The sequence below is a fragment of the Delphinapterus leucas genome, chromosome 18 (genome assembly GCF_059928025.1).
Source record: "Delphinapterus leucas isolate spDelLeu-1000000601 "Yukka" chromosome 18, BTC_Dleu_Yukka2, whole genome shotgun sequence".
Taxonomy (NCBI): Eukaryota; Metazoa; Chordata; class Mammalia; order Artiodactyla; family Monodontidae; genus Delphinapterus; species Delphinapterus leucas.
The window spans coordinates 8,901,247-8,929,044 of record NC_143146.1 but is presented as its reverse complement, the minus strand read 5'-3'; the positions used below and the strand labels follow the sequence as shown (position 1 = coordinate 8,929,044).

Sequence of the window (27,798 nt, the reverse complement as noted above, 5' to 3'; positions counted from 1 at the left end):
AAATCCCGCCAGGTTTTACCATCTCTCACTTATTTACTTTGCTGTCACCGCTTTCAGCGGACAAATAAATAGTAGCTGCCCAGTAGAGGGGCACGTGGGCCTGGAGGCACAGCTAAGATTTTTTTTAAAATTGTCACTCTGTCCCCCGCACGTGCAGAGGGCAGGTATAAAACACGATGAAAGGAAGGTGTTGTCAATGATATCTGACGATCGGTCGCCCGGCACAGCCGTCAGGGCGCTGTCCCCGCGCGCTCCGATGGGACGAGAGACGCCAGCCCCAGGGTAACCGGAGGCGCGTCGCGGGCCGAGCGCTGGAAGCTGTGATCCGGGACCGGTGCCGGGCTCCGCTGCGGCCGCAGCGACCCGACCCCACCGGACAGGCCAGAGGTACATCGGGCTGTAGGCAGGGGCCGAGGTGGCCACCGGCGACTGTGCGCTGTGCCTTCCGCCGGGCACTGGAGCGCCGCGGACCAGGCCTGCCGCCGCCCACCTGCTCTCTGCGTCGCCAACGCAGCCTGCGCGCCGGGGGCCTCTGGCCTCTCTGGTGCCCGGTGGCCATCCGAGTGGACGCCAGTGCGTGGGGACCCGTCCTCCGGGGAAGAAGTGGGGTGAAGAGCTGGGCCGCAGGGTGGCGGGAAGGGTCCGGGAGAGAAAGGACGAGTCCTCTCGGGAACAAAGCCCGATTTGGAGGGGCCGCGGGGATACCGGTGGCTCCCGCCCGGCGTCAGTCTCCACGCCACGCTCGGCAGGGCCCGCGACCGGAACGCGCGGCGGCCGTCCCCTTGCCCCTGCACGCCCGCTCGGGGCCCGCTCGGTCGCAGGAGGGGTCACGGTCAGCTCCGAAATCGTACCGGGAGCCTCCTCCTTCCCTTCCCCCCTTCTCTCGACCTTTTCAGCTGCACCCCCCAAACTCTGATGGGCCGGTGGAACCGCCAGCCAAAGCGGGCCTGGGCGGGGGTTTTCTTTACTGTTTCCTTTTCGGCAGTTGTCATTAGTAATGCTATCTACTAGTGCATTCAAAAGCTCGAATCGGGGGCTCCCTCTTCTCCCGGGAGCAGTGATCTGCCCGCGTCCCATTCCCCCCCGGGCGCCTGAGCACGCGCGCGTCCCCGGGCCCCCGGGTGGGTAGGAGGCTGACACCCCGCCGGCCTCTGCCCGCTCCCCGTCGCCGAGAACTCCGGCTTCCGGCCGGGCGGAAGGCGGGAGGAGGGGCCCGGAGGCCTCGCTGCGGGGACCCGGCGACGCGCGGCCCTCGAAGGCGCTGGGACCACCGAGCGGCGCGGGCAGGGGGCGCAGCCGCGCTCCTTCCTCTTCGCCCGCGCCGCCTCCGCACACAGCGGCTCCGCGCGGCGGGGACGGGCCTGCGCGATTGTTGCCTCCATCCTGGGGGCCTCCAGGCGCCGCGAGCTTCGCAGAGAAGGGCGGAGGGCCCTCCGCTCGCCTGCCCGGGAGCTTGGGCTCAACTCTGGCCGGAGTGCGGGAGGACCCCCGGTGTCCTTCGGAAGCCGGCGCCTCTGCCTGGGAAGGGGCTCAGGTCTGATCGCGGAAGGGGCGTGGAGGGCGTGGGGAAGGGTCTGGAGGGGAAGGACCGAGATCAGACCTGCTGAGGCTTAGTGCGTCTGGCTCTCAGAAGAATATTACTTATTCTCCTTAGTAATAAAGACAATAAGTAAGTCCTCCTTAGTAAGTCCTTACCTGCCCCTGCGTCTAAGCGGCCTTCCGTGCAGAATACAGATCATAATAGTTGTCATACGTGGAAGGCTTTACTGAAGAGACTTTTTAAGACGTTTAGTTCTCTAAGCAAACTTGATGCTTAAAAATAAGGATTTAAGGATCTAACCAGAAAAGAGAGTGTAACCCAGGCCATGAACATTGGATTTACAAATGTTTATTTTACAGAGCAGTTCCTTCCAGGGACTTAAAAATCCTTACTCCGGCGGTGCATTTAAAGCTGGCCATTTTATAAAATGTCTTTTGCACAGAGTTAAACAGTACTTCTGTTGCTTGTGATATGATTTTATGAATAAATCATTAAGTCATTGAGCTTAGGTCCTGCAATCACTTTTATTAGTAAATCTTCATACAGCATGACCTCATTTACTGGATTAGGGAACCTCAGTTCTCACAGATGAGAGCCAGGAAGGAGAAAAAGAGTGCCCTTGGCTAGAACTCCAGCTCTTGATTGCTAAGGCCATTCCTGGTGGCCTTCTGAATCTAGGCTCCAAATCCCTGGCTTACAGTAATACCCAGCATGGTGCAGGGACTTAAGAATATCTGTTGATGAGACTTCTACAAATTGCCCTGGGGATACAGTAGGCAGGAAAACCAGACTTGCAGGAGACAGACATTCATCATGTAAACACCCTAACACACAAGGTAGAATTGCACCCTGGTAAAGACCTGTGAACGAGGTACGAGTCTGTACAGGGTGACCTGGCTTGGTTGGAGGAGCAAAGAAATCATCCCCCTAGAAAGTGACATTTGAGCTGACATCTGAAGGATAATGGGAATTAACTAAATAAAGGTGGGGAAGAAGGAGCAGACAGCATTCAGAGAAAGGAAAGGTGGCCCATGGGGAGAGGAGAGTGAGGTGGAGGATAGACTACATCTTATTTATCCAGTCATCTATTGATGGACATTGGATTGTTTCCATTTTTTAGCTATTCCGAGTAGTGCTGCTATGAACATTCTGTGGACATATGTCTTCATTTCTCTTAGATATATTCCGAGGAGTGAAATTGCTGGATCATATGGTAACTCTACGTATAATGTTTAAGGACCTGTTTTTCAAAGTTACTGGACCATTTTGCATTCCCACCAGCAGTGTATGAGGGTTCCAATTTCTCCACATCCTGTTTGATCCTTATTGTTAATCTGTTTGTGAGGTGGTATGTGAGGTGGTATGTGAGGTCAATGTGAGGTGATTTCTTATTGTGGTTTTGGTCTGCATTTCCATGATGGCTGTGGATGCTAAACATCTTTTTATGTGCTTCTTGACTATTTCTACACCGTCTTTGGAGAAATGACTATTCAGATATTTTTCCCATCTTTGAATTGAGTTACTTGTCTTTTTTATTATCCTAAAGCATCATTTTTTTTTAATAAATTTATTTATTTATTTATAATTTATTTTTGCTGTGTTGGGCCTTCGTTTCTGTGCGAGGGCTTTCTCTAGTTGCGGTGAGCGGGGGCCGCTCTTCATCGCGGTGCGCGGGCCTCTCACTGTCGCGGCCTCTCTTGTTGCGGAGCACAGGCTCCAGACGCGCAGGCTCAGTAGTTGTGGCTCAAGGGCCCAGTTGCCCCGTGGCATGTGGGATCTTCCCAGACCAGGTCTCGAACCCGTGTCCCCTTCGTTGGCAGGCAGATTCTCAACCACTGCGCCACCAGGGAAGCCCTAAAGCATCATTTTAAAATAATTTTTAACAAGACAGATGGTCAGTGATCATGACTTAAGCATAGAGTAGTTGTAAAATAAACATTTATTGAGTGAAGGCATATGAAACACTGAAAATATTTTTTAGTGTTTTTGTAGTGTCTAGTGGATTGTTGATCTTTCTTTCTCTTCCCTCTTTTCTTAGGAGCCCATTTTTGCAGCGCTCACGTTGTTGTAAAATGCTGTAAACAATTGTCACAGCTGTTTTTCAAGAAATAGAAAGAGTTGCAACCTCTTCCTCATAACAGAACTTTTATAGTTGCATTCAATGCCTAACGTTGCAGAAGCAGAAAGGACAAATGATTCTGGAAATGGTGAGTGCAAATCTGAGAGAAGGTCTCCCGAAGAGAATCTACAAGGTGCCGTACAATCTTTCTGCACTCGTGCCTCGGGAGAACCCTTGGGTCCCAAAGGAGATGGTCATTATCCATGGAGCTGTCCAGTGACCCACACTCGGGAGAAAATTTATGCCATCTGTTCAGACTATGCCTTTCTCAACCAGGCGACCTCAATCTACAAAACTCCAAATCCAACCCGCTCTTCTTGCCTCCCCAATAGTACCTCTTTATCTGCTGGAAATAATTCCTCAAGATACATTGGCATCCCGACCAGTACATCAGAAATCATCTACAATGAAGAAAATAGCTTGGAAAACTTATCCAACAGCCTGGGCAAGCTACCTCTTGCGTGGGAAATTGACAAATCTGAATTTGATGGAGTGACCACGAATTTGAAACACAAGTCAGGTAAGGAAGGAGCCATGATGTTCTCATGTGAAAATGGGGAGAAAACAAGCAATATAGCTTGTTTAAACTTGCCTTCAGACAGATTTTCTTTTTATGATACCAAACAAGGCACATTGCTATCATGTTGTTTGTTGACATAGTTTAAAAAATAATCTTGGGCGTAGGACATTTAGTTCACTAATGTGTTGCCACTGGAAACTTCAAACATAACCTTTGCATTTTGAGAGCTTTGAACAAATTTAAGAGTGCTGTAAAACACAAGTATTGTAGATAAGTACTCAGTAGTTTAGTAATGGTTAATGATGTGGCTAGAATAACATACTACTTCATGGTTTTGCAGTGACATGAATCATATTTCTCAATTAAATAGCTAGTTTTGGGGCTTCCCTGGTGACGCAGTGGTTAAGAATCCGCCTGCCAATGCAAGGGCCATGGGTTCGAGCCCTGGTCCAGGAAGATGCCACATGCCGCGGAGCAACTAAGCCCGTGCGCCACAACTACTGAGCCTGCGCTCTAGAGCCTGTGAGGCACAACTACTGAGCCCACGTGCCACAACTACTGAAGCCCGCGTGCCTAGAGCTTGTGCTCCACAACAAGAGAAGCCACTGCAATGAGAAGCCCGCGCACTGCAACCTAGAGTAGCCCCCGCTCTCGGCAACTAGAGAAAGCCCGTGCGCAGCAACGAAGACCCAACGCAGCCAAAAAAAAAAAAAAAAAAAAATCTAGTTTTCTTTTTCTTTTTTCTTTTTTTTGCGGTACGCGGGCCTCTCACCGCCGTGGCCTCTCCCGCTGCGGAGCACAGGCTCCGGACCCGCAGCCTCAGCAGCCATGGCTCACGGGCCCAGCCGCTCCGTGGCATGTGGGATCCTCTCAGACCGGGGCACGAACCTGTGTCCCCTGCATCGGCAGGCGGACTCTCAACCACTGCGCCACCAGGGAAGCCCATAGTTTTCTTTTTTACTACATAACATTTTGGCTTTTCTGTTGTTAAAAATTTTTGAACACTCAACAGGGTCTCCAGGTACCACTGAGTAGGTTGTGCACTGCCCAGTTTAAGAGGGTGTAGTGTACAACCTTCACAATTACAATGTGGTGGTTCTGGAGCAGATGCTAATGCTCTCCACTTTTTTCTTTTGAACTCACAGTAAGACAGGAATTTTGTGAGGTAGGTACTGTTGTCTTCATTTTATGGGTGAAGAAATGGAGACGTAGAGGGGATACATTGCTTGGGCACAACTGCACAGCTAGAAAGAGGCAGAAGTCAGGTTTGTACTTTACTTCTAGGCTTCTCTGATCGTTTTGTAAAACCTCTGTCTACTCATTCATTTGCAAAATCAACTTGTTTTACAGAATGTTATGTAAATTTGTAATTCTCACGGTGTCCGGGGATTTCACTTTGTGTCTCTATTTGTGGGTGATCGGTCTATAATTTTTTTTTCATAATGTCTGTGCAGGTCTCCTAAGACATGTTTGGAAGTGTTCTCTCTTCCTGTTTTTTGAGGGGTTTTCAGAGGGGTATTAAAAATCTCTAATTATGATTATGGAGTTGTTTTGATTCCCATCAATTCTGTCAGTTTAGTTTGTCCGTTTCATCTACGTTATCAAGGTGTTGATGTAAAGTTGTTTCTAACAGTCTGTTTTCTCCCTCTAACACCTGTATGGTCTTTAGTGATAACTCCTTTTTCATACCTGATGCTGGTAGTTTATGTTCTTTTTTTCCTAGCTGGGTGTTTATCAGTTTTGTTTGTCTTTTGCAAATAATCAGCTTTAGCTTGCTAATTTTCTGAATTGTCTGTTTTCTATTTCATTGATTTATGATCTTTATTATTTCATTCCTCCTACTTACTTTGGGTTTATTTGTTCTTCATTTTCTAACCTCTTGATTCAAGACTTTTCTACCGAAGTATTTAATGCTCTAAATTGCTCACTCAGTACTGTTTTAGCTGCAGTCCACAAATTTTAATACACTTTATTTTTATTGTCATTTAATTTGAAGTATTTTCTAATTTCCTTTGTTATTTCTTCTTTGATACATGATTGTTTAGAAGTATGCTATGTTATCTCCAGGTATTTAGGGCTTTTCTAAGTACTGATTTCTAATTTAGTTCCAGAGGACATATGACCTCAGTCTTGTTTTATTTTTTAATTGAAGTATAGTTAATTTACAATGTGGTGTTAGTTTCAGGTGTACAGCACAGTGATTCAGATAGATATATATATATATATATATATATTCTTTTTCAGATTCTTTTCCCTTATAGGTTATTACAAAGTATTGGGTATAGCTCCCTGTGCTAAGCTCACAGTCTTTTTAAATGTACTGAGACTTGTTTCCCGAGGCAGCATATGGTCTCTGTTGCTGAATGTTCCCCGTGCACCTGAAAAGAAGGTGCATTCTGGAGTTGTGGGGTGTCGTGTTCTAAATATTTACTGGATCAAAGTGTTTGAAAATGTTGCTCATATTTTCTATGTTGCTACTTAATTTTTGTCTTGTTCTAACAATTGCTGAAAATGGGGTGTTAAAAGTCTCCAACTATGATTGTGGAGCTGTCTTTTCTCCATTTAATTGTGTTGATTTTTGTTTCATGTAATCTGAAGCCTTGTTATAAGGTACACACGCATTTATGATTTTTATTTCTTCTTGAATTAACCCTTTTCTCATTATGAAACATCCCACATTATTCCTGGCAATATTTGTTGTTCTGAAGGTTACTTTGTTTGATATTAATATAGCTATTCCAGCTTTCTTTTGACTAATGTTTGCATGGTCTATCTTTTTCAGTCTGTTTATTTTCTTTTTTTAAAATTTATTTATTTAATTTATTTATTATTTTTGGCTGTGTTGGGTCTTCGTTGCTGCACGTGGGCTTTCTCTAGTTGTGGTGAGCGGGGGCTACTCTTCGTTGCGGTGCACGGGCTTCTCATTACGGTGGCTTCTCTTGTGGAGCATGGGCTCTAGGCACATGGGCTTAAGTAGTTGTGGCTCGTGGGCTCAGTAGTTGTGACTCGCGGGCTCTAGAGCGCAGGCTCGGTAGTTGTGGCTCACGGGCCTAGCTGCTCCGTGGCATGTGGGATCTTCCCGGACCAGGGCTTGAACCCATGTTCCGTGCCTTGGCAGGCGGATTCTTAACCCCTGTGCCACCAGGGAAGCCCTGTCCATTTATTTTCAAACCGTGTCTTTTTATATTTAAAGTTTGTCTCTTAAAGATAGCTGTCAAGTATATTCAGTGAATTGTTTATTTAAGATATTGTTTACTTTAGTTCTAGAATTTACATTTAAAAAATAGTTTCTTGGGTTTGCTATCTTTTCATTCATTGCTAGAGCGCCTTGTCCATCTCACAGAGCATAGTTATAATACCCACTTTAAAATCTTAACCTGCTGGTCATGTCAGAGTTGGTCTTATCTTTTTTCTTGAGAATGTGTCACATATTTCAGTTTTCTCACGTGTTCAGTACTTTTGGATTGTATTCAGGATGGTGGAAATGTTATGGTGATTTTGGATTCTGATATAGTCCCCCAAAGAGTGTTTTATTTGTTTGTTTGCTTTTAAAATTTTAGCAGCAATTAATTTGGTTGGACTAAAGCTGCAAATTCTGTCCTCTGAGGACATCTCAAATCTCAGTTCAATTCTTTTAGCCTTAGCTGTACTGTTTGGGCTCTGCTCTGTGCATGCACAGTTCAAGGGTCAGCCTAAGATTTGGGTCAAATTTGGCTTCTTCCCTTCTCTGGCCCTATTTCTGGGATCCCCCCAACCTCACGTTCTAATGACGGTAATTGCCTGGAACTCTGTCCTGTGGTTATTTAAGTCAAAAAGATGGTGAGTATTCTATTTTTATTTGCTATCCTGGTACCTTTCTCTAAAAGCCAGTCTGTGTGTGTGTGTGTGTGTGTGTGTGTGTGTATTTTTGGTTTGGGAGCTAAATTGGGTATGTTGTAAGCAGGGTGAGGGATGGAAAAAGGAATATGGCAATAACAAGGGGCAGTGGACAATGGTTACTGGAGCTGACGTGATGGGGAGATAAAAATGTTCAGGCATTGCTCTTTTATGCTCCCCTCTCAAATGTGGCTTCCACTTTGACAGAGCTTCCTTCCTCAAATTGACTGGAATTTTGCCTGTGGGACCAGCTCTCTCTTTGGCAGTGTGGAGATGTCATGAAGGATGTTCATATAGACCATATATACTTTTTTTTATCCCAGGGTTCATGGGAGTAAGCTAGGAGAGAACAGAGGGCAGGCTCAGGTGAGTCTTTGAGGACTGCAGGTGGGTACAGATGACCCTATGAGCTGCTGAGGTCACAGGTTACTGTGCTTCATTAGCCACTAAAAATCTATGTGGCTGGAAAACTCCTTAGGGAATTAAGTCATTATTGGACAGTGAAGACATCTCAAGGAATGGTGGAAAGTAGATTTTCCATCTTCTCACCCACTAAGATTTATTTTATTAGTGAAAGAAATTTGTCAGAATGAGATTTTGCTCGTGTTTGCCAGGGGTTGTTCAGCTCTGGGAGAAACTTTGCGTTTCTGTGAAGACTTAGGAAGAATAACTAAAGGGAAGGGGGAAAAAATCCTTGTTTCTTGATTTTTCTAGTGTTCAATATTACGCCATTTTACACAAATTAGAGAAATTCCCTGTGTAACAACAGTTTCTGAGGTCCAGCTGGGTTTTTTTTAATGTATTTTTTAAAGTTGGAGTATAGTTGATTTACTATGTCATGCTAGTTTCAGGTGTACAGCACAGTGATTAAGTTATACATATGTGTGTATATATATATATATATTTTTTTCAGATTCTTTTCCCTTAATAGGTTATTACAAAATATTAAATATAGTTCCATGTGCTATACAGTAAGTCCTTGTTGGTTCCAGCTGGTTTTGGGCGCTAAATTGTTTCATTGTAGAATGAATAAAATGGATCCTTTTCCATGTTTGTTTTCTAGGCATATATCTATATAATCTATGTTTTATAATTTATGACTAACTCATTAAAATGAAATATTAGCTTTTATTTAATTTTTGTAACAGATTTATTTTGTTTAAAATATGATATGTGTGAGAGATTTTAAAGTGCACGTAGCTATCTGAAATGTTAATGGTGTTTTAGTGAAATGAGGCTTGGATGTTATTTAATAATATTTTAATTTATATAATTTTTTGACTGGGTGATCGATTAGATGGAAATAAAAAAGTATAAAAATTAAAGAGTGTAAAGTCTCACTTTCATTTTTGCCTCCCCTTTTGTGTGGCTCCCAAATTCCCCTCCCCCTGTGTCTTTTGGAGAATGTGTGTGATGTGTGTGTGTGTGCACGTGCCCACACATGTGTACATACTTGCACACAGAAAGGAGACTTTGTTTTCCATTCTGGCTCCTGGTGCTAAAGTTGCATTTTAATAATGTACTTATGTGCATCATTCTTTTTATTTTTATTTTTTTTTGCGGTACGCGGACCTCTCACTGTTGTGGCCTCTCCCGTTGCGGAGCACAGGCTCCGGACGCGCAAGCTCAGCGGCCATGGCTCACGGGCGCAGCCGCTCTGCGGCATGTGGGATCTTTCCGGACCGGGGCACGAACCCGTGTCCCCTGCATCGGCAGGCAGACTCTCAACCACTGCGCCACCAGGGAAGCCCATGTGCATCATTCTTAATCCATTTTGTGGTCTCTGTAGGCCTGGAATTATTTTTAAATATCACATCATCGGATTACTGGATCTACTGCTTTTACTTTCTCAACAGAGTTACATTAATGTGGCTTTATTGTTTTATAGAAAGGTTTCATTTTCTGGAAAGTGGTCTAGTTAAATATTTTACTGTTGGTAATTTTATTTTCTAGATGTGGCAAAACATTTTGTGATTGATTATTTTACTAGCTAAGTAACTAGCTCAGGAATTGGAATATAAGAACCTGATAGGAAGTAACATTCATGGTTGTTTAAATGTGTTTTTATTCTCTCTGTCTCTCTTTAACGCAGGGGCGTATTCTTGAAGATACATGTATTTCTTCAGTATGTTTGCAAATAGCATTTTCAGACCTAGTTACTTTTATATTTTGTTACATAATTAATTGTATTGCCTTGGCATCTTACTTCATTTGACTTCATTTTATACTCTTGTATTCTAGGCAATGGAAAGAAGCAAATTTCCAAGAAAAAAACTTCAGACAAGAAAGGAAGAAGACATCAAAGGGAGTGGCCTCAGTATTCTCCTCTTGAAGATATTAAGCAACGGAAAGTATTAGACCTCAGACGATGGTAATCTCTAAAAATTGACCTTTTTTTTACCTAACCACAGTACCATTGTCATACCTAATGAAGTTAACAATATTTCCTTAGCATCTCATTTCCAGGCTAAATTCAGATTTCCCAGATTTTTCCGAAAATGTCTTCACACTTGGTTGTTCAGAGTGGGACCCACCGTGAACCACATATTGTGTTTGCTTGTTGTGGCCCATAAATCTCTTCTGAACTAGAACATTCCCCATCTGATTCTTCCCCAATTTGTGTGATTCCTTTCCTGCTGGTGGTCTAAATTACTCATATAACATCAGTCCTTATAAACCGGAAGTTAGATATAAAGACTTGATTAGATTCTGGTTGAACATTTTGGGCAATAATACTGCCTAGGTGGCCCTGTGACCTTCATCCTGATATCCCATCAGAAGGTACATGGTGTTTGGTCATCTGATATTAGAGATCCTAAGAGTGATTACTGGATTAAGGAGGTGGCAACAGCCTTAGCCCACATTGTCAAGTTCCCTTTTTTCTTCTGGAACCATCAAGTAATCAGTGGGGTGACGGTGGCATTAGGTTAGCATCTAGGTAACCGTCAACTTTTCACCTCGTGGTTTCAGCCAGACCCATTGATGACCCCTGCCCGAATCCTATTATAAAATGGTGCAATTTCAAAATTCTATCATTTCTTTTGCCTTTACTAACTGGCATTCTTTTAATAAGATCTTTCACTTACCAACTGGGGCCATTTGGTGACCTTAACATACAGTTCCTATTCTAAAGAAAAAGATGTTTAATTTGTGATAGCTTTTAAATATTACTGATCTATAATTTGAGGTTTTAAAAATCCTTTTGTGTGAGGCTTTAGAAATATTAGATTTTTTTCACTTATTTAATAAATATTGGACCATTTACTCTGGGCTGAGAATACAGAGATGTACAAAACGGGTGTTTGTTCTCCAATCTAGTTGAGAACAGTGGAAAATGTAAAATATCTCAGGAAATTTGTCAGATGATGGGTGGGAATAAACAACCAATATGAGAGGCGGTAATGATCACTGAAAGGCTTCACTGAGGAGCTGGGTCTTAAGAGAGAAAATCTGAGGGGATGGAGGGTCTAAAGGTCTTTGAACGGATGGTGGGAAAGTGTCTGGCAGGTTGGTGATGAAAAGTAGATCAGCCTGTCTGGAGCGAGGCTCAGAGAAGCTAAGAAACTTACTCAGTGTCACATAGCAAATATGCAGATGTGGTATTGAAACTGAAGAGAGTTGGACTCCAAAGTCCATGTTCTTTCTTTCTTTTTTTTTTTAAATTAATTAATTAACTTTTGGCTGCGTTGGGTCTTCGTTGCTGCGCGCAGGCTTTCTCTAGTTGTGGTGAGCGGGGGCTACTCTTTGCTGCAGTGCGTGGGCTTCTCATTGTGGTGGCTTCTCTTGTTGCAGAGCACAAGCTCTAGGCACGCGGGCTTCAGTAGTTGTGGCACATGGGCTCAGTAGTTGTGGCTCATGGGCTCTAGAGCGCAGGCTCAGTAGTTGTGGGCACAGGCTTAGTTGCTCTGCGGCATGTGGGATCTTCCCGGAGCAGGGCTTGAACCTGTGTCCCCTGCATTGGCAGGTGGATTCTTAACCACTGTGCCACCAGGGAAGTCCCCATGTTCTTTCTTTATAACACACGTCACAATCTAGTTCTTGGATATCAGGCTAAGGATTTAGATTCTTTTTTCTGGAGTAGAGATAAGCCATTGATGATTTCTTAACAAAAGGTTATTTTACAAAGATAAATTGTTAGTATCAATAGTTAGTATGTAGAGTGTATTGGAGAAGAGACACAAATCAAAAACATTAATTTTAGTTTTTTTGGAGCGAGGCTTTGCGCATTTTGCTCTGAATCCCTTAGACTTAAGATTTGTTATAACCACATATATGAGTAATTATATTTAATAGCATAATATGTGAGGACATAAAGACTTGGATGAGGAAGGACAGATAGAAGAAATAATCGAGGGGGAAAAATTACCAGGATCGCAAGCTTATTTCCCAGAGTATATTACAAGATTAGAGATGGAATGGAAAGACCCACAGAAGATAGTAGAATGTCGGTAAAAGCTTTAAGCTGGTCATGAGCAAGACCAGTAAACAAGTTTGGATTGATGAAAAAATGTGAAAAATCTTAAAAGTGCCTAGGGTTGATTCCCAAGGATTTGTGAAGAAGTGTTTAAGATGGAAGGGGGAGATTAAAATATGACAGAGTAAGGTCTTTTTACTCCACTCCTTCCCTCAAACCCATGAAAGCAATAAGAGCAAAATGAAAAATGTGGAAACCTCTATCTTCCCTGAAGCAAAGAAATAGCATCATACCCAAACCATAGGCTCTAATACATTTTTCAAATCCTGTGCATTCTGGACTAACAGAAAGGAGACGCCAAGAACTCACAGATTACGGCTGGCCTCAAACAATGCAGTTTTCTTTAAAGTTCATGGATGACCCCAAACTGGTTGGTGACTCTTTGGTTAGATCTAAGGGTATGAGCCGTTGAGTCAGTGGGGAAGAATCTGGGTTCTTTGTGGAGATCCAGATTAGCACTACAGAAATGCAGAGAAGGTTGCAGAAGGAAACATTGTGCTGATTGCCACCAAGATTCCAGCTTATCCCCTAGATACCAGCTGAGGACACTGCCTCTAGTGAATTACAGGGAAGGTGGTGATTGCAGGAGGGCAACACAGGCCACACACTTCCTGATTTCAAAACATATTACAAAGCTACAGTAACTAAGACAGTGTGGTACTGGCATAAAGACAGGCATATAGACCAGTGGAACAGAATAGAGCTCAGAAATAGACATTCATGTAAACAGGCAAATAATCTTCTGCAAGGGTGCTCAGACCACAGGATGAGGAAGGCACAGTCTCTTCAGAAGATGGTGCTGGGAAAAGTGGATACCCACATGTGAAAGAATGAGGGATACCTTAAAAGACCTCTTAAAAGGTCTTTTAAGACCTTTTCTTCACATCATACACAAAAAATAACTCAAAATTGATTAAAGACATAAATGTAGGACCTAAAACTATAAAACTCCTAGAAGAAAACATAGGGGAAAAGCTTCATGACATTGGATTTGGCAGTGATTTCTGGGGTATGATGCCAAAAGCACAGGTAACAAAAGAAAAAATAAACCAATGGGACTACATCAAACTTAAACACTTCTGTGCGTCAAAGGAAATAATCAACAAAGTGAAAAGGCAACCTACAAGGTGGGAGAAAACATTTGCAGATCACATACCTGATAAGGGGTTAATATTCACACTGTATAAAGAACTATAACTGAAGTTGCAAATAATCATATGTGTAGCTCAACTAGGAGTTTACATCGAAATTTTAATCGTTGGTGTCTAAATTTATGTATCTTTCATTATTTTCCATTGGCTTGGGTAACATCCACTTTAACTAATAGTTAGTCATACTTAGCCATCATTCTTAAAATACATGATTTATTGTCATTATGCATTTATAATGTGTTGAATAAATATGAAAATACTTTAAATGAATAAAGATTTTACATTGGTGGTTTAAATGATCAAAGTTTTCATTATGTAACACACTCAGTTGCCATGAGTGTTCTATTTCTGTATGCATATTTTGTATTCATTCAAGTGAAAACAGTCTTATTTTCTCAGGTACTGCATAAGCCGACCACAGTATAAGACTTCTTGTGGTATCTCCTCATTAATTTCTTGTTGGAATTTCTTATATAGCACAATGGGAGCTGGAAAGTAAGTATATTAATTTAGTGGTATCCCTCAACTCCAAATTCAAAAGTTATTTGGTGTTGCTTTTTCTATAATGGAAGATTTTTAAGAACAGATTTTTCATAAATTGGGGAAAAACTGCCATATTTTGTTTTAGGCCTTTTAGCTAAAAATATGTGCATGCATTATTTTTGATAAAATAAAAATGAAAAATACTACTAAAATTGTTTGCAAATCAGACAGACACAGTAACATTGAGACAGGTTATATTTGCATATGATTGGAACTGTGAAATGAAAGGCAATATTTCTTTCGTAGTCTTCCAGCTATCACCCAAGAAGAAGCTTTACATATTTTGGGTTTTCAACCCCCGTTTGAGGATATTAGGTTCGGCCCTTTCACTGGAAATACGACACTTATGAGGTACGAAGCCCTCGCTTAGAAGCAATACCTTATTTCTAGTTCTGCAAAATAATAATGCTGTAGATGTGCATTGATAGTAAACCATGCATCCAACTGTTTGGGCCCAACCTCTGGTAGATATGCCAGACTTGGGCTCTGCCTGAATTTCTCTGGAGTTGGAATAGTGCCTTCTTTGTTATGGAACTGTTGCTATGAGCGAGTCTTCTTGTTATTTTCAGGTGGTTTAGACAAATTAACGACCACTTCCACGTAAAAGGATGCTCGTATGTTCTATATAAGCCTCATGGGAAGAATAAAACAGCTGGAGAAACTGGTAAGTAAACATATAGAAGATTTACACACACACACACACAGACACACACACACACACACACGCTTTAGGATCCATCTTGAAGATTGGTTTTGATTCATGGCACATGATGTAAATCCAAAATACAGTCTATCACTCTTTATCCAAGGGGAAACCATAATAGATAATAGTAATATGTAGGCCACTTTTCAATATACAGTTTAATATTTTAACTCTTTTCATCTTTGCATGAAAAACTTTTAAAGATTCAAGGCATGTCATAAACACTACTTTAACACATTGTATTGTTTGGGTCCATGGTGTTCGTGTGTGTGTGTGTGCGTGCGCGCGCGTGTGCGCATGTGCTTACTTGCCTGCTACTAAAACCCTTTCAGGAAGCGGCATGGAATTTGCAGTTCCTCTTCCTAAAAGGGAATGCAAGGATTTTAGAATATTTGATGTCAGACCTGCATAATAACATATAACAACAGGACAATGGACTATGAAAGGGACAAAGTTCTATTTTAGAAGGGTCTTGATTATAACAGAGAGTTTTGGAGTCGATCCTAAGGATTGTTTTAGTTATGCGCTAGTTAAATAATTTGAATTATTTGACAATTTCCATTTTTAAAATTTCACAGTCATCTTTTTCTTTTTGTTTGTTTTTTTTTTTTGCGGTACGCGGGCCTCTCACTGTTGTGGCCTCTCCCGTTGCGGAGCACAGGCTCCGGACGCACAGGCTCAGCAGCCATGGCTCACGGGCCCAGCCACTCCGCGGCATGTGGGATCTTCCTGGACCGGGGCACGAACCCACGTCCCCTGCGTCGGCAGGTGGACTCTCAACCACTGCACCACCAGGGAAGCCCCTTCACAGTCATCTTTTGACTTTACAATCAGAAACCTACAATACAGTGTTAAGGAAAATTTTAAAGAAAATTTTATTCTGATACTTGAAAATTTTATTCTGACACTTGTTAAAAGGGTAAGGAAGACTTTACTGAAGACTGTTGTAACGCAGAACTGGGATATGGGAGAGAGATCTGGCTCAACCCTGAATACAACAAAGACAGCTGGGAATTTGTAGCCAACTCCCAAAGTGAGCGGTTCCGTGGATGGAAAGTTATTAAGAGGAGACATCAAGGTGGGGCTGTGGGGAATCTTGCTAAATTGGCCTAACAGGATTCTTATGACAGGCAGGCCAAGGGTGAAGGGTGAGGACGTTGATCAGGTATTCAGGGTGGGGGGATTCTCTCTAAACTGATTTCAGCAGGAATTTTGCTAAAACTGGATTCAGCAAGGATGGACGCAGAAGCCCAAGATCCCAGCCTAGCTGAGGAGAGGGCTCAGAGATGCCTAACTGAAGTTTGGTCAAGCAGGGAGTCTGTCAGCAGAGAGGGTATATGGTTTATCAAAATCAAGGAGTGAACAAAGAATAGGGTATATCTCTGTTGACCTTTAGCAGGTCTATCAAGTTGGTTGTGAGTCAGGCAAACTTGGAGTTCATATGTTGGTTTCTGCACATACTGGTTTTGTGACCTTGAACAAGGCACGTAAACACTCACTTACTGAGCCACCCCATGGGGTCACTGTGAAGATAAAAGGAGACATATTTGTAATACACTTGACACCTTGCTTGACACAGAGTAAGGACTCAATAAATGTTAGGTTTTATTCTTCCTAACTGAACTCTGTGCATTTGCAGGGGGGCCTGTCTTCGTGGGAAGCGCGGCTTTATATGGTGTGTAATTTTTTTTGTTTGTTTCCAGTGAGGCTGTCAACACAATCTCTCTCAGCAATTGATCAGACAATTAGAAACTAAGAAAGAATATACTTTCCAACATACCTCAGTGTTTTTCCTTCGAGTAATAGGATAAACAAGCTCTTCTCTCCCCCCACCCCCTCTTTTCTGGGAGGGGAAAGGAATGGTTGCTGTAATTTTTTAAAATAAATTTCAATACTATATTTTCCCAGTTTGATTCCTGTGTTCATCGTCCCCATTACAACCCTTCACTCCTTGCTGTCTCTTTGTCTATGCGTATTTCCTGAAGGATATTTGATCTGCTTCCCCCTTGGAATATTCTTGTCTTCCGCTTCAAGAATCAGTGGTCCCTTGCAAGCCCTGTCTTATCTCTGATGCTTGGATTTCTCTTAATTCCTGTAGTTCTGATTGTTTGCATCTGTTGTTTAGCATTTGGAGTGTGCAGCCTTATATTACATTGCATCTGTTTTTTTTTTTTTTTTTTTTGCGGTACGCAGACCTCTCACTACTGTGGCCTCTCCTGTTGCAGAGCACAGGCTCCGGATGCACAGGCCCAGCCACTCCGCGGCATGTGGGATCTTCCCGGACCGTGGCACGAACCCGTGTCCCCTGCATCGGCAGGCGGACTCTCAACCACTGCGCCACCAGGGAAGCCCTACATTGCATCTTTTTAATGTGTCTGCCCGTCTCCTTGACCGTAGGGAGTGCTCTCAATAGCCCTTTGATGCCCCCTGGCCTTGCATGTGTGACCCTGGGACTTCTGATTGTGTTCAGAGTTGGGAGGGTATTGCCTGTGTCAAGCAGAAGTCTTTTCTGTTCCCTCTCATTGTAGAAGAAAGAGTTGCAGAGATAGGCTTTTCTCATTTGTCTCTGGGATATTCAGTAGTGAAAACCATTGCTAGTTGTTAGTGTGCATTAAAAAAAATACTTTGTATCTTTTGTTGTTGTGGTTTAGATTTTTTTTAAGGAATATCAGGCCTGTTTCCCACAACAGGCTTTAAGTTTTCCTGGCGACTACGCTTCCTTCGTAACTCCCTATTTGCTGATTGACATGCTTATTTCCAGTGGGCCTTCAGGAAATGTAAACTGAGCTCACTCCTGGAATAAAGACAGAATTAACAGATTTGACTATGAATATGAGTTGAAGTATTTTCTTTAGAGATGTAATTACTCATAATAAAAATTTGTGCCAGAAGTTGCCAATGTTAGCTCCAACCTATTGGTTCACTTATTATTCACTTCCTATTATTGTATTATTATTATTTTATTATTTGAGTAACTTCAAACTGTTGGTTCACTTAGCTACCAAGGATGTCTAGATTCATTTGTTTTTAATACCTAGCTTGAAAATTACACTACTATTCATGTATTTCATTTTTATTCTTCTGGTAGATATTGTAACTTCTTATATTTGCTTAGCCAAGAATATCTACCTCTGCCCTATCCTGACATAACTCATGTATACCCACACCCTGGCCATTGCTACCAGTTAACTACAGTGTCTTAATGCATCTTGGGTGGACTGTGCGTTCATATTCTGTTTTCCTCATTCTCTGGTTTTCTCCAGTTCATATTAGACACAAGGCTGGATAAATTTTTTCGACGTGTGGTGCTAATATATCCCTTTTTACTTTGGGAGCTCTCTAGTGCTTGCTTAAAGCCTAAACTCCTTAGCATCATTCCAGGCAAGAACAGATTGGTCTTTCCCTGCTGTCCTCTACATACCAGTTGGATTTAAAAGATGTCAAGGGAGTAGGAGCCTTGCAGGATGATACTATGTTGCTGGGTTACAGAATCTGGTCCTTGTCTTTGAGGGTATAAAAATACATCCTAATGAGTTCTTTTAGAGTTCTCTGGAGTTCTTCTATAGATGATAAGCCTTTACAAAACTGACTTGTACTAAACAAGCTCAAAAAATGTTAGAATGTTAATATATTAACTGAGGGTGAGAAATACACTATCAAAAGCACCAGGATTCTCTCGGCCGCTCAGGACATATACTGTTCTTCACAGTACAGCAGCCTGGCTAATTCTAGTTTGTTCTGCTTTCTCTACACCATGCACATCATGGCTCTGCGTTTGGTAGTGGTTGCTCTGTCTCTTAAGTTTCAGATTTTTCGATATACTCTGGTCTAGACTCAACGTCGTTCTGAATTTAGCTTCCATCTGTAACACATTTATATGTCTTCTCCTAAATAGAACCACTTTCTTGGATGACTAGCTTAATGTATTAAATATTGTCTTTACTGTCTTTTATTTCAGAGGGTGATCTTTTTCTGACCTTACCCTGAAATTCTGGGGGCTGCCCTACTGTAGGCCTCTCCACATTATCGTGCCCTACATTCTGAACTGGGCTACACGCTGTTCCCTGATTCCATCCCTCTCCTGCAGTGGTTTTGTTTTCTCCTCATGCTCTTTCCTCTGTCTGGATTGTTGAAATGCTGCCACTTGATTATGTTCTGTCTTGGATGCCACCCCCTTCTTGGTTCCTCAAACCTGATGTGTGCTTTCTCCTTTGAATTACACCCTTTTTTTGTGGTACTGTCCTTTTCCACCCTATATCAAAGTTACTTGTTTTATGAGGGCAGCTTGAGGCACTGTGCATTCCTTATCTTTTGTTTCCCTGTGGTTGCTGTTGTAGTTAGTAGATGCTCATAATTTACTTCCTGAGTTGAGTTAAATGAAAATTTCCTCTTAATCTTAGACCAGTGACTCTCAAAATGTGGCCCCTGGATGAATATCATCATCACCTGGTAACTTGTTAGACACGCAAATTCTTGGTCCCCACCCCACACCTACTGCGTCAGTTACCGAGGGGGTAGGTACCAGCAATCTGTTATTTAACAAGCCCTTTGTGGTCTAGTTTGAGAACTACTGCTGCAGTCTTTCTAAAGAGATGCTATTCAGCTTCTTTATAAAGAGTGTGGTCTTCCATTGATAGGAAATTCAGATAGGAATTTCCTTCCATTGATAGGAAATTCAGATGGGGATTTCCTTCCATTGATAGGAAATTCAGATAGGAATTTCCTTCCATTGATAGGAAATTCAGTGCGCAAATTTCAATCTGTGCTCAATTGAGTTTGCCTCGGGCTGGTGGGGAGCAAGGGGTGGGCACCTAGATTCCCTATACCTCCTCTTTGGCCACAGCAACTCTGCTTTGATCCCTGTTATGGACTGGGCTGGCATGTAAATTTCCCTTGCAGAAGGGATTCCATCTCAAAATATGTTTGAAAATTATTGATCTAAATTAGAGGTCTGCAAACAACAACAGCCCATGAGCCGGCAGCCCATTTTGTGAGTAAAGTTTTATTGGCACAAAGACATATCCATTTGCTTACACATGGCCTTTGGCTGCTTTGGGCTGTGGCTGCTTTCAGCTACAGTGGCAGAGTTGAGTAGTGCGCATACTGCCCACGATCCACAAACCTCCAACATTTACTAACTGGCCCTTTAGGAAAAAGTTCGCTGATTCCTAATCTAAATCCATCAGAATGTTGTCATGTAACCTTGAAGTAAGAAGAAGAAACATCCTTGAGGAGCATGATAATTACTCCAAAGAAGAAACACCACCTCTGTCCTCTAGAAAACTAGGACTTGGTCCTAGAGTATTTGTAGCAGATGAAATACTGTGAATATTAATGAGAGCAAATGTTCATAACTATCTCATTTGCCCCTGGATGTATTCTAGTATATTTATGTGACTACTGTTCATAATCACAGCAATCAGCTGTTCTGTGTTACATTTGACTTAAGGAGGAAAGTGTGAAATATTTAAACATCTCCATTAGGAAGTTACAATAAAGTTCTTTCATTAAAAAGCTTTAGTTATTTCGGATAACTTTTTACTTGGCATTTTCACAATTTTAAAAAGATGTCAAGAGTTCTTTCTAGACCACTTATGTGTATAAACATCTTTAGTATTTACTGAATTTAGGAGGAGTCTAAATCTATTTACATTCGCTTACTATACTGAAACATCTCTACAATCAAGTTCAACTACGGAAATGAAATATTGACCATCTTCTGAATTTTAGGTCTTATCATTCTTCATTTAGAGCTGCCCTTGGATGTCAGTTTTTAACTCATCTGGGAAAATTAACCCAAAACAGCAGAAAGACCTATTTATCCTTATGAAATAGAGATTTTAGTAGAACAGATTGCCTTGTGTGCAGGTATGCTCTGGCGGTACGCCATGAAGTAAATATCTGTGGGGAAGGCCAAGCTGAAACCTTGGAGAAAGAGTTTAAGACAGAAATATTACTGTCTCCTTGGAACTCACAAATTGTATCTGCAGAAGTCGGGGCGGGGTCCCGCCTCCTTGGCTCTTCTACAGCCGTTGACCTGCCACTTTTGGTCTTCAGCTATTTCAGTGGCCAGAAAGTCAATCGGAAAAACCATAACTTGCAAGCTTTCATCGACTTAAACCATTTTCAGGATTTCCAGTCTTAATGGGCTATTTGTTCATGAATAATTTAGTGTCTTCCAGGAGATGCAAGTTAATGAAACCTCAGTTAATGGCTTTAAGTATTTAGTGCTGGTGAAAACTCGTTTCTTATGGTAATACTTTTGAAATTACTTCATAAGTAATATATGCAGCCATGGGAAATATACAAGGAGAAGCAGTTATTAAGAGGATGCTGTGGTACTACCAGCCCGTCTCTTAAGATGTTCTTATCACTTGGCTTGTGAAAGTCTTTCCTCTGGTTTGTAGAAGGGATTGAAGTGTGTGTTAGTGGGGAAAAGTTTTCATTTTTGGAACTTGTTTGGAGTTTATATTTATCCATATACCTCAGTGGTCTTCAGATTTGGATGTCCGCATTATGGCAGCTGCAAGGTGATCCTTGTGGTACGGGAAGAATGTATTAGAATGTTTATATTTTAATCTAATTAAAAATGTCTACTTTTTGTGTATCTTTTATAAAGACATATTAGTACAGTAGTACATGTACAAAGCTTATAAACAAACATGCTTATAATGGGCATGCTTACTCAGAAATTTCAAGTGACAGATGTGTACAACCAGAGGGGTTGAGACCATTGCTATATACACTAGGTATTAGGTTTTACATGGTAATTAAATTTTGTAGACAAGCATGTATGCTATTTGAAGGTTTGGGTAAGCAAGGACTTTCAGTTTTTTAGTTTGCTATTCAGTTTGCCTGAATTTCAGTCTAAAGGGTAAAACTGAAATCCATTAATTATTTTTTAACCTTTAGATAGCTTTTCATTGTTTTTCCCCAGCAACGTCCATGTGTTCCAAGTAATATCTTTTCTGTCTTTGAGTCCTTAACTAGTTGTTTGTATAAAGCATAGATAGTGCTTTATGGTCCCTCAATTGGTTTGTTTTTGTTTTTTGTAGCTTCTGGGGCCTTGTCGAAATTAACTCATGGATTGAAAGATGAATCATTAGCTTATATCTACCATTGTCAAAATCATTATTTTTGTCCAATTGGCTTTGAAGCAACCCCTGTTAAAGCTAATAAAGCATTCAGGTAAGCATTTCTGTATTTTATGTGGATACTCCACCAGGAAAATATATTGTAGAAAGCATTTAAGAAATATTTGGTTGATTAGACATTGGAAGACTTCGTGATTTGCTTTCCTTACATCAACTGAGACTAGTCTTTTAAACATAGTAGCTTAATCGTCTGCGGAATTGTTTGGTTAATTGTGCTTTTACATTATCCACTTAGATACTATTGTTAGAGTCATGAAAAGAGAAAGCCATTTGAAAAATCACTTTTATGTTTATTATAAAACGGCTGCAAAGGACTTTACATATTATGTCTCAGTGATCTCATCCAGGATCCCACAGGGAAAATGTACTGTGGAGTCTAGTGTCAAGAAGACTGTCGCAACTGAGTACATTAAAAAGCATTTCCTTTCTTATGGTGACTAACATGAAATTTATCAGGGTTCCCCTTTTGTCCTGGCTACCAGGAAGCCTGCAGCCAATTTTTATTTCTAATATCAGGAACCATGTTACCCTAATGGTTATATTTGTTCCTTTGTTGATCCAAAGTTTCTATTTTATTAACTATGTATGTCTACTTCCAGGTAAACTTGTATTGTTTTAGAAGAGACAGCCTGTAAATAAGAGAGGGTGACTGAATGTTAATACTTTTTTTCCTCCTTAGCAAGTTTTCTTATTGATGGGGTTGAGATAATGCCAGCGTAGTTGAAAGCAAAGGAAGAAGTGTCCTATTTGAGAATGTTGAAAACAGAAGCCATGAGTACTCTGGGTAGAAGCATTGATTGATAGGCACAGTTATCCTCACCCAGCTGAGTTCTGGTTTGTTCTATCTGGGTGGGTGGCATTGGTGAATGAGAAGGAGAACAGGCAGCATTGCTTTCTCAGCGAGGGCTGAAGGTCAGGCTGGGAGAACGTGGCTTGGTCATCTGGGGTAGGATGGGTTCTTTGAGGCTGGAGGCCATGCGGCCTTTGGGTGGGGAAGCTGGACGTTGTATTTTTGTGAACGAGAAGCAAGAGAAAAACCACGGTGTCTCTCCAGACGCTGAAGTGTCCTATTCATCTCTCTGGCTGTGGGGTTTATTGTGGTTTTTTTCTATAGTTTGATCCTGCAACTTCACCTTACTCCAGACACCTGTCAAATGTAAAACGTGAAGAAGTAGGTACTCCTACTTGGCCCCCTTTAGAGGAGAGCTCTTCACCTCTGCCTGAACCTAAGAACCACCTGAGATGCTTTTACAGCTGTGTAAATACTTCCCTGTGCTCCACCCTACACCTACTTGAATTAGAGTTTCCAGGGGTGGGGTTAGGGTGTCAGTATGTTTAAAAGTTCTACAGGTGTATTGCTGCTTTTTTTATTTTTAGGATGCCTTTTGAAACTTTTTGAATGCAAACTGAAAGAAGTGTAGCTTAAGGGTACTGGCGGGTAGCATGCTAGGATTTTTTTTTTTCCTCCTAAATGCTGAGAGGTGGATTTTTAGCCCTATATTTTGTAAGAGGGGATCTAAACCTAAATTTTTTTTTTTTCGGTATGCGGGCCTCTCACTGCTGCGGAGCACAGGCTCCGGATGCGCAGGCTCAGCGGCCATGGCTCACGGGCCCAGCAGCTCCACCGCATGTGGGATCTTCCCAGACCGGGACACGAACCCGTGTCCCCTGCATTGGCAAGTGGACTCTCAACCACTGTGCCACCAGGGAAGCCCTCTAAACCTAAATTTAATTTATGCTTTCTCTTTAATGGCCTTCAGATATTTGTTCAAGCCTAAACTCCAATATCTATTCTAGTGTTGGTGACTGCTATCTATGCATAAACTTCAGTGTATCTTTTATCAGTGTATAATTGAAGCAGTATTTTCAAGGAGGTGAATGACTTTATGAAGCTTACTGTGAATGTATCTTTAATTTAGCAGGGGCCCCCTCTCACCACAAGAAGTAGAATATTGGATCTTAATTGGAGAATCAAGTAGAAAACATCCTGCTATTCACTGCAAAAAGTATGTTAACTCCTTCCCTCTCCCCCCTTTTTTCAATTTCTGCTAAAAAGCCTGTTGGAATTTTGATTAGAGTAGAATTCATAGAATCCATAGTTTAGTTTGGGGAGAATTACATCTGAACAATATGGAGTCTTCCCATTATGAACATAGACTATATCTACTTAATTAGAGCTTTAATTTCTTTCAGCAATGTTTTGTATTTTTAGCATAGAGTTTTATATGTATTTTGTTAAAATTTTCCCTAAGTGTGTATATTTTTTGATGCTATTGTAAATTTATTTAATTGAAGTATAGTTGATTTACAATGTTGTGTTAGTTTTGGGTGTACTGCAAAATGATTCAGTTATATATATATATATTTTTCAGATTATTTTCCATTATAGGTTATTACAAGATATTAAATATTATTCTTGCAAATTGATTTTTAAAACATTTCATTTCCCAATTATTTTCTGTTAGTGTACAAAAATACAATGGATTTTTCTATATAGGACTTAAATCTTGCATCTTTACCAAATTCACTTATTGGTTTTAGTAATAGTTTTGCAATCCAAAGCAGTTACAAATTGCTTTGGATTTTCTATACAATCAATCATGTTGTTTGTGAGTAAAGACATATTAACTTATACATCTTTTGAAAATGTACTTGACTCCAATTAAAAAGGAAATATCGAATGTTTCTATGTTACCCTGCAGGATGTCATCTAACAGGCTGATATATAGTTATTTCATATGCAAAGTAACCACTTTTAACCTTGGCAATAGTTGGATAAACAGAATTGTCATAAAAACAAGGATTTATGAAAGCTTATTGGATGCAGCAATCCTGTGATAAGAGAATTATTGCCATGGCGCTTTTGTAGCAAATTGCTCATGTGAAAAGTTCCATTACAATAGTATTTTGAACTTAAAGAAAACTGTGCTGTATCTTCCTTAACAATAGGTGGGCGGATATTGTTACTGATCTAAACACTCAAAATCCAGAATATCTAGATATCCGGCACTTAGAGAGGGGGCTGCAGTATCGAAAAACAAAGAAGGTAAGAACACCATTGTATTTCAAAGTATTTCTCAACTGGCCAAAATGCAGTTATTTTACCCAGCACTCTAGGTTGTAAATAACAGAAACCCAGTTCAGACCATTTTAGAGAGAAAAGTGAAAATTACTTTAAGGACACAGGGGTATCTTCAAAAGGAAAGGTTAAGAAGTCTAGCCTGGATTCAGGGGGAACTGGTACCACGCAAGAGAATGTTAGCAGGGGCCAGGGAGCTAGTCTGTCTTATTCTCTTGGGAGTTGTGTTGTTCTTAGCTGTCTATTTGTCTATTTACTTCCCGAAGATCATCTTTCAACTTAGGTCTCCCTTTCAGATGAACGGTCGAGACTAAGACTGGCATGCCTCCAGCCCAGTTCTGTAGTCTTGGCCCAGCTTGGGTCAGGTGTTCACTCCCAGGGCGATTAACTGTGGCCATGGGGCAGAGCCATGTGTACCAACAAGGCTGCTGGGGGTGGTTCTCAGGGAATGGTATGTTCTGTGGATTGAGTAGACATCCCGTCCATATTATCCTACTATCATACGAAGAATGCGTAGGAGGGAGAGGAAGAGGAACGATCTTGGTGTTTGGATTAGTCAACTTGGGCGGGTACAGCGTGTGTGAGTGGTAGACAGGCATATGGGGGGAAGGGGTTTTGCCTCCTGTGGGCATTGTTATATTTTTGTAAAGGCAGCTGGTCAGGAAAGATGCAGGATAATGTGATCTGATTATGAATCAAAGGATCAGCCCTGTTTTGATGCAGGTGAAGGGGGAAAAATAAGGGAATTCATGGGAACCCACATATTAGTATAATTAATTTCCTATCATTTTCTGAACCCAACATTTTTTTTTTCCCAGGTTGGAGGAAATTTGCATTGCATCATAGCATTCCAGAGACTTAACTGGCAAAGATTTGGCCTTTGGAACTTTCCATTTGGAACAATTAGGCAAGAATCACAACCTTCAACACATGCCCAGGGAATTGCCAAATCTGAGAGTGAGGACAATATCTCCAAGAAGCAGCATGGGCGTCTGGGCCGGTCTTTTAGCGCTAGTTTCCATCAGGACTTGACATGGAAAAAGATGTCAAGTATCCATGAGAGAAGGAACAGTGGTTACCAGGGTTACAGTGATTACGATGGGAACGACTGACCATGCTGCATACTGACGACTTGTGTTATTCACGCAGCTTGTCTATACAGGACTGCATCAAGGCAGTACAAGATTTTAAGTCTGTATTAAATAGGAACATATCTTGTGGTACAACACATAACCTTGTAGTTTCTCCAGTAAATAAGATTGTATATGATTATGATGGGTGATTTCCGGTATATAACCAGATAAGCGCAGAGTTTTTTTGTCCTTTTAAAAGTTAAGAGTATATAAACATTCTGGGCAGTTTCACAAAGTCCAATAAAATTACACATAAACAAATCAAACACAATTTCACTCAATAGCATCACGATTTGAAATACTTAAGCATGAAGTGATTTCTTATGACATGACCCCCAGATATTTGTTGCAGTTTTGTTCCCAAGCTCAAAATGTAAGGTACTAAGTATCTGCCCAAACAAATTGGGGCTGTTGATTTCTAGTTTTTCTCTAGCGGTTAAAGCTCATTTAAAATGACTTATTGAGTCTAGAAATTCTTTTACTTGTAGTGGTATCTTGCCTGCCTCATTTTTTTCCTGATCAACTTTCTCAGGATTCTCAATAAAGAGGCAAAAGAGAAAAGACTCAAGATACTGATCTTTTCTGTTGGTGCAGATGGGTGACTTAGTGCATCGATTCAGGTACTCTTGACTTTCTTGGTATGTTACTGTCAAATGCTGACAAGAACTTTAGGTCTTGAAAGACTCATAAGTCTACAATAAACCTTGCTTTAGGGGTAGAGTAAAAGAACAAGTGGCATCTGAAGTTTCTATACCCAAGGTAACCTGTGAGATGAGATCTGCTAGTTGACATATGGCGTCATATGTTGATAACAGAATTAAGGACGTGTTAGGAATACCCCACCACTCAGAGGGCAACTATCCGTATTCCAGACTCTGAGCTCTTTCCTTTTTAAAAACATGTAGACAATTAGCTGCTTGAAGTGAGTGTGAAATAGTTCAGAAAGTGTGGATTTCATGTATTTAAGCTCCTCTCCAGTTGCTGTCAGTTTTTCTTCTGCTGCCAACCTGTGACTCACAAACAACTAGGATCTCTTGTTCTTTCATTTCAGGGGCTGTTCTGGGACTCAAATCAGTAACTTGATTATTACAAGGTGCTGAATATGTTGGTAACCACATCGTAATACACCTCAAGGAGAACGTTCAGATTTTTATTTTTTAAAATATTTTCATTTTCTTCTCTTTTGAATTTTATATCCATTTATCCACTCAGACATGCCTAGCCTACAGAAGGGGATATATATTATGAAATGGGCATTTTTCTGAAGAGAATATTTTGCTTGAAATGCAAAGGACTGAAAGATTTGTAGGTTGTTGATTTTGTTACTTCATACTGGAACTTTTAAGAAGTTTTCATCAATAAAGTTTTGCTTTCTACTTTTAATCATGAGAATGTTTTGAACCTTTGTTTTAAGGAGTACCCTTATAATCTTGTTTGAAGTACATGACAATTTGTCAATTCTGTGTTAAGTAGTATAAGAAACATCTTCTATCTGACTTTTATAAT

General features: G+C 41.2%; 1 protein-coding gene across 5 annotated transcripts; it reads left to right on the top strand.

Annotated features, from left to right (window-relative positions):
* The first annotated feature begins 8 nt into the window (after positions 1 to 8).
* BIVM (basic, immunoglobulin-like variable motif containing) lies at positions 9 to 27,675 on the top strand. 5 transcript variants are annotated; one of them, XR_016388637.1, is made up of 11 exons: positions 1,218 to 1,534; positions 3,579 to 4,179; positions 10,297 to 10,426; positions 14,080 to 14,175; positions 14,470 to 14,574; positions 14,793 to 14,887; positions 21,982 to 22,114; positions 24,000 to 24,086; positions 25,030 to 25,126; positions 25,978 to 26,912; positions 27,344 to 27,675. XR_016388637.1 is itself a non-coding variant. In XM_022576809.2 (10 exons), exons 2-10 carry the CDS (start codon positions 3,702 to 3,704, stop codon positions 26,269 to 26,271), a joined length of 1,515 nt encoding a protein of 504 aa, XP_022432517.1. In that variant the 5' UTR covers positions 9 to 387; positions 3,579 to 3,701; the 3' UTR covers positions 26,272 to 27,675. The 5 variants fall into 5 exon arrangements, 3 of the variants coding, with proteins under 3 accessions (XP_022432517.1, XP_089755516.1, XP_089755515.1); XM_022576809.2 differs by lacking the exon at positions 1,218 to 1,534 and adding an exon at positions 9 to 387 and having other exon boundaries at positions 25,978 to 27,675; XM_089899390.1 differs by having other exon boundaries at positions 1,215 to 1,534; positions 24,003 to 24,086; positions 25,978 to 27,675.
* Positions 27,676 to 27,798: the final 123 nt, after the last annotated feature.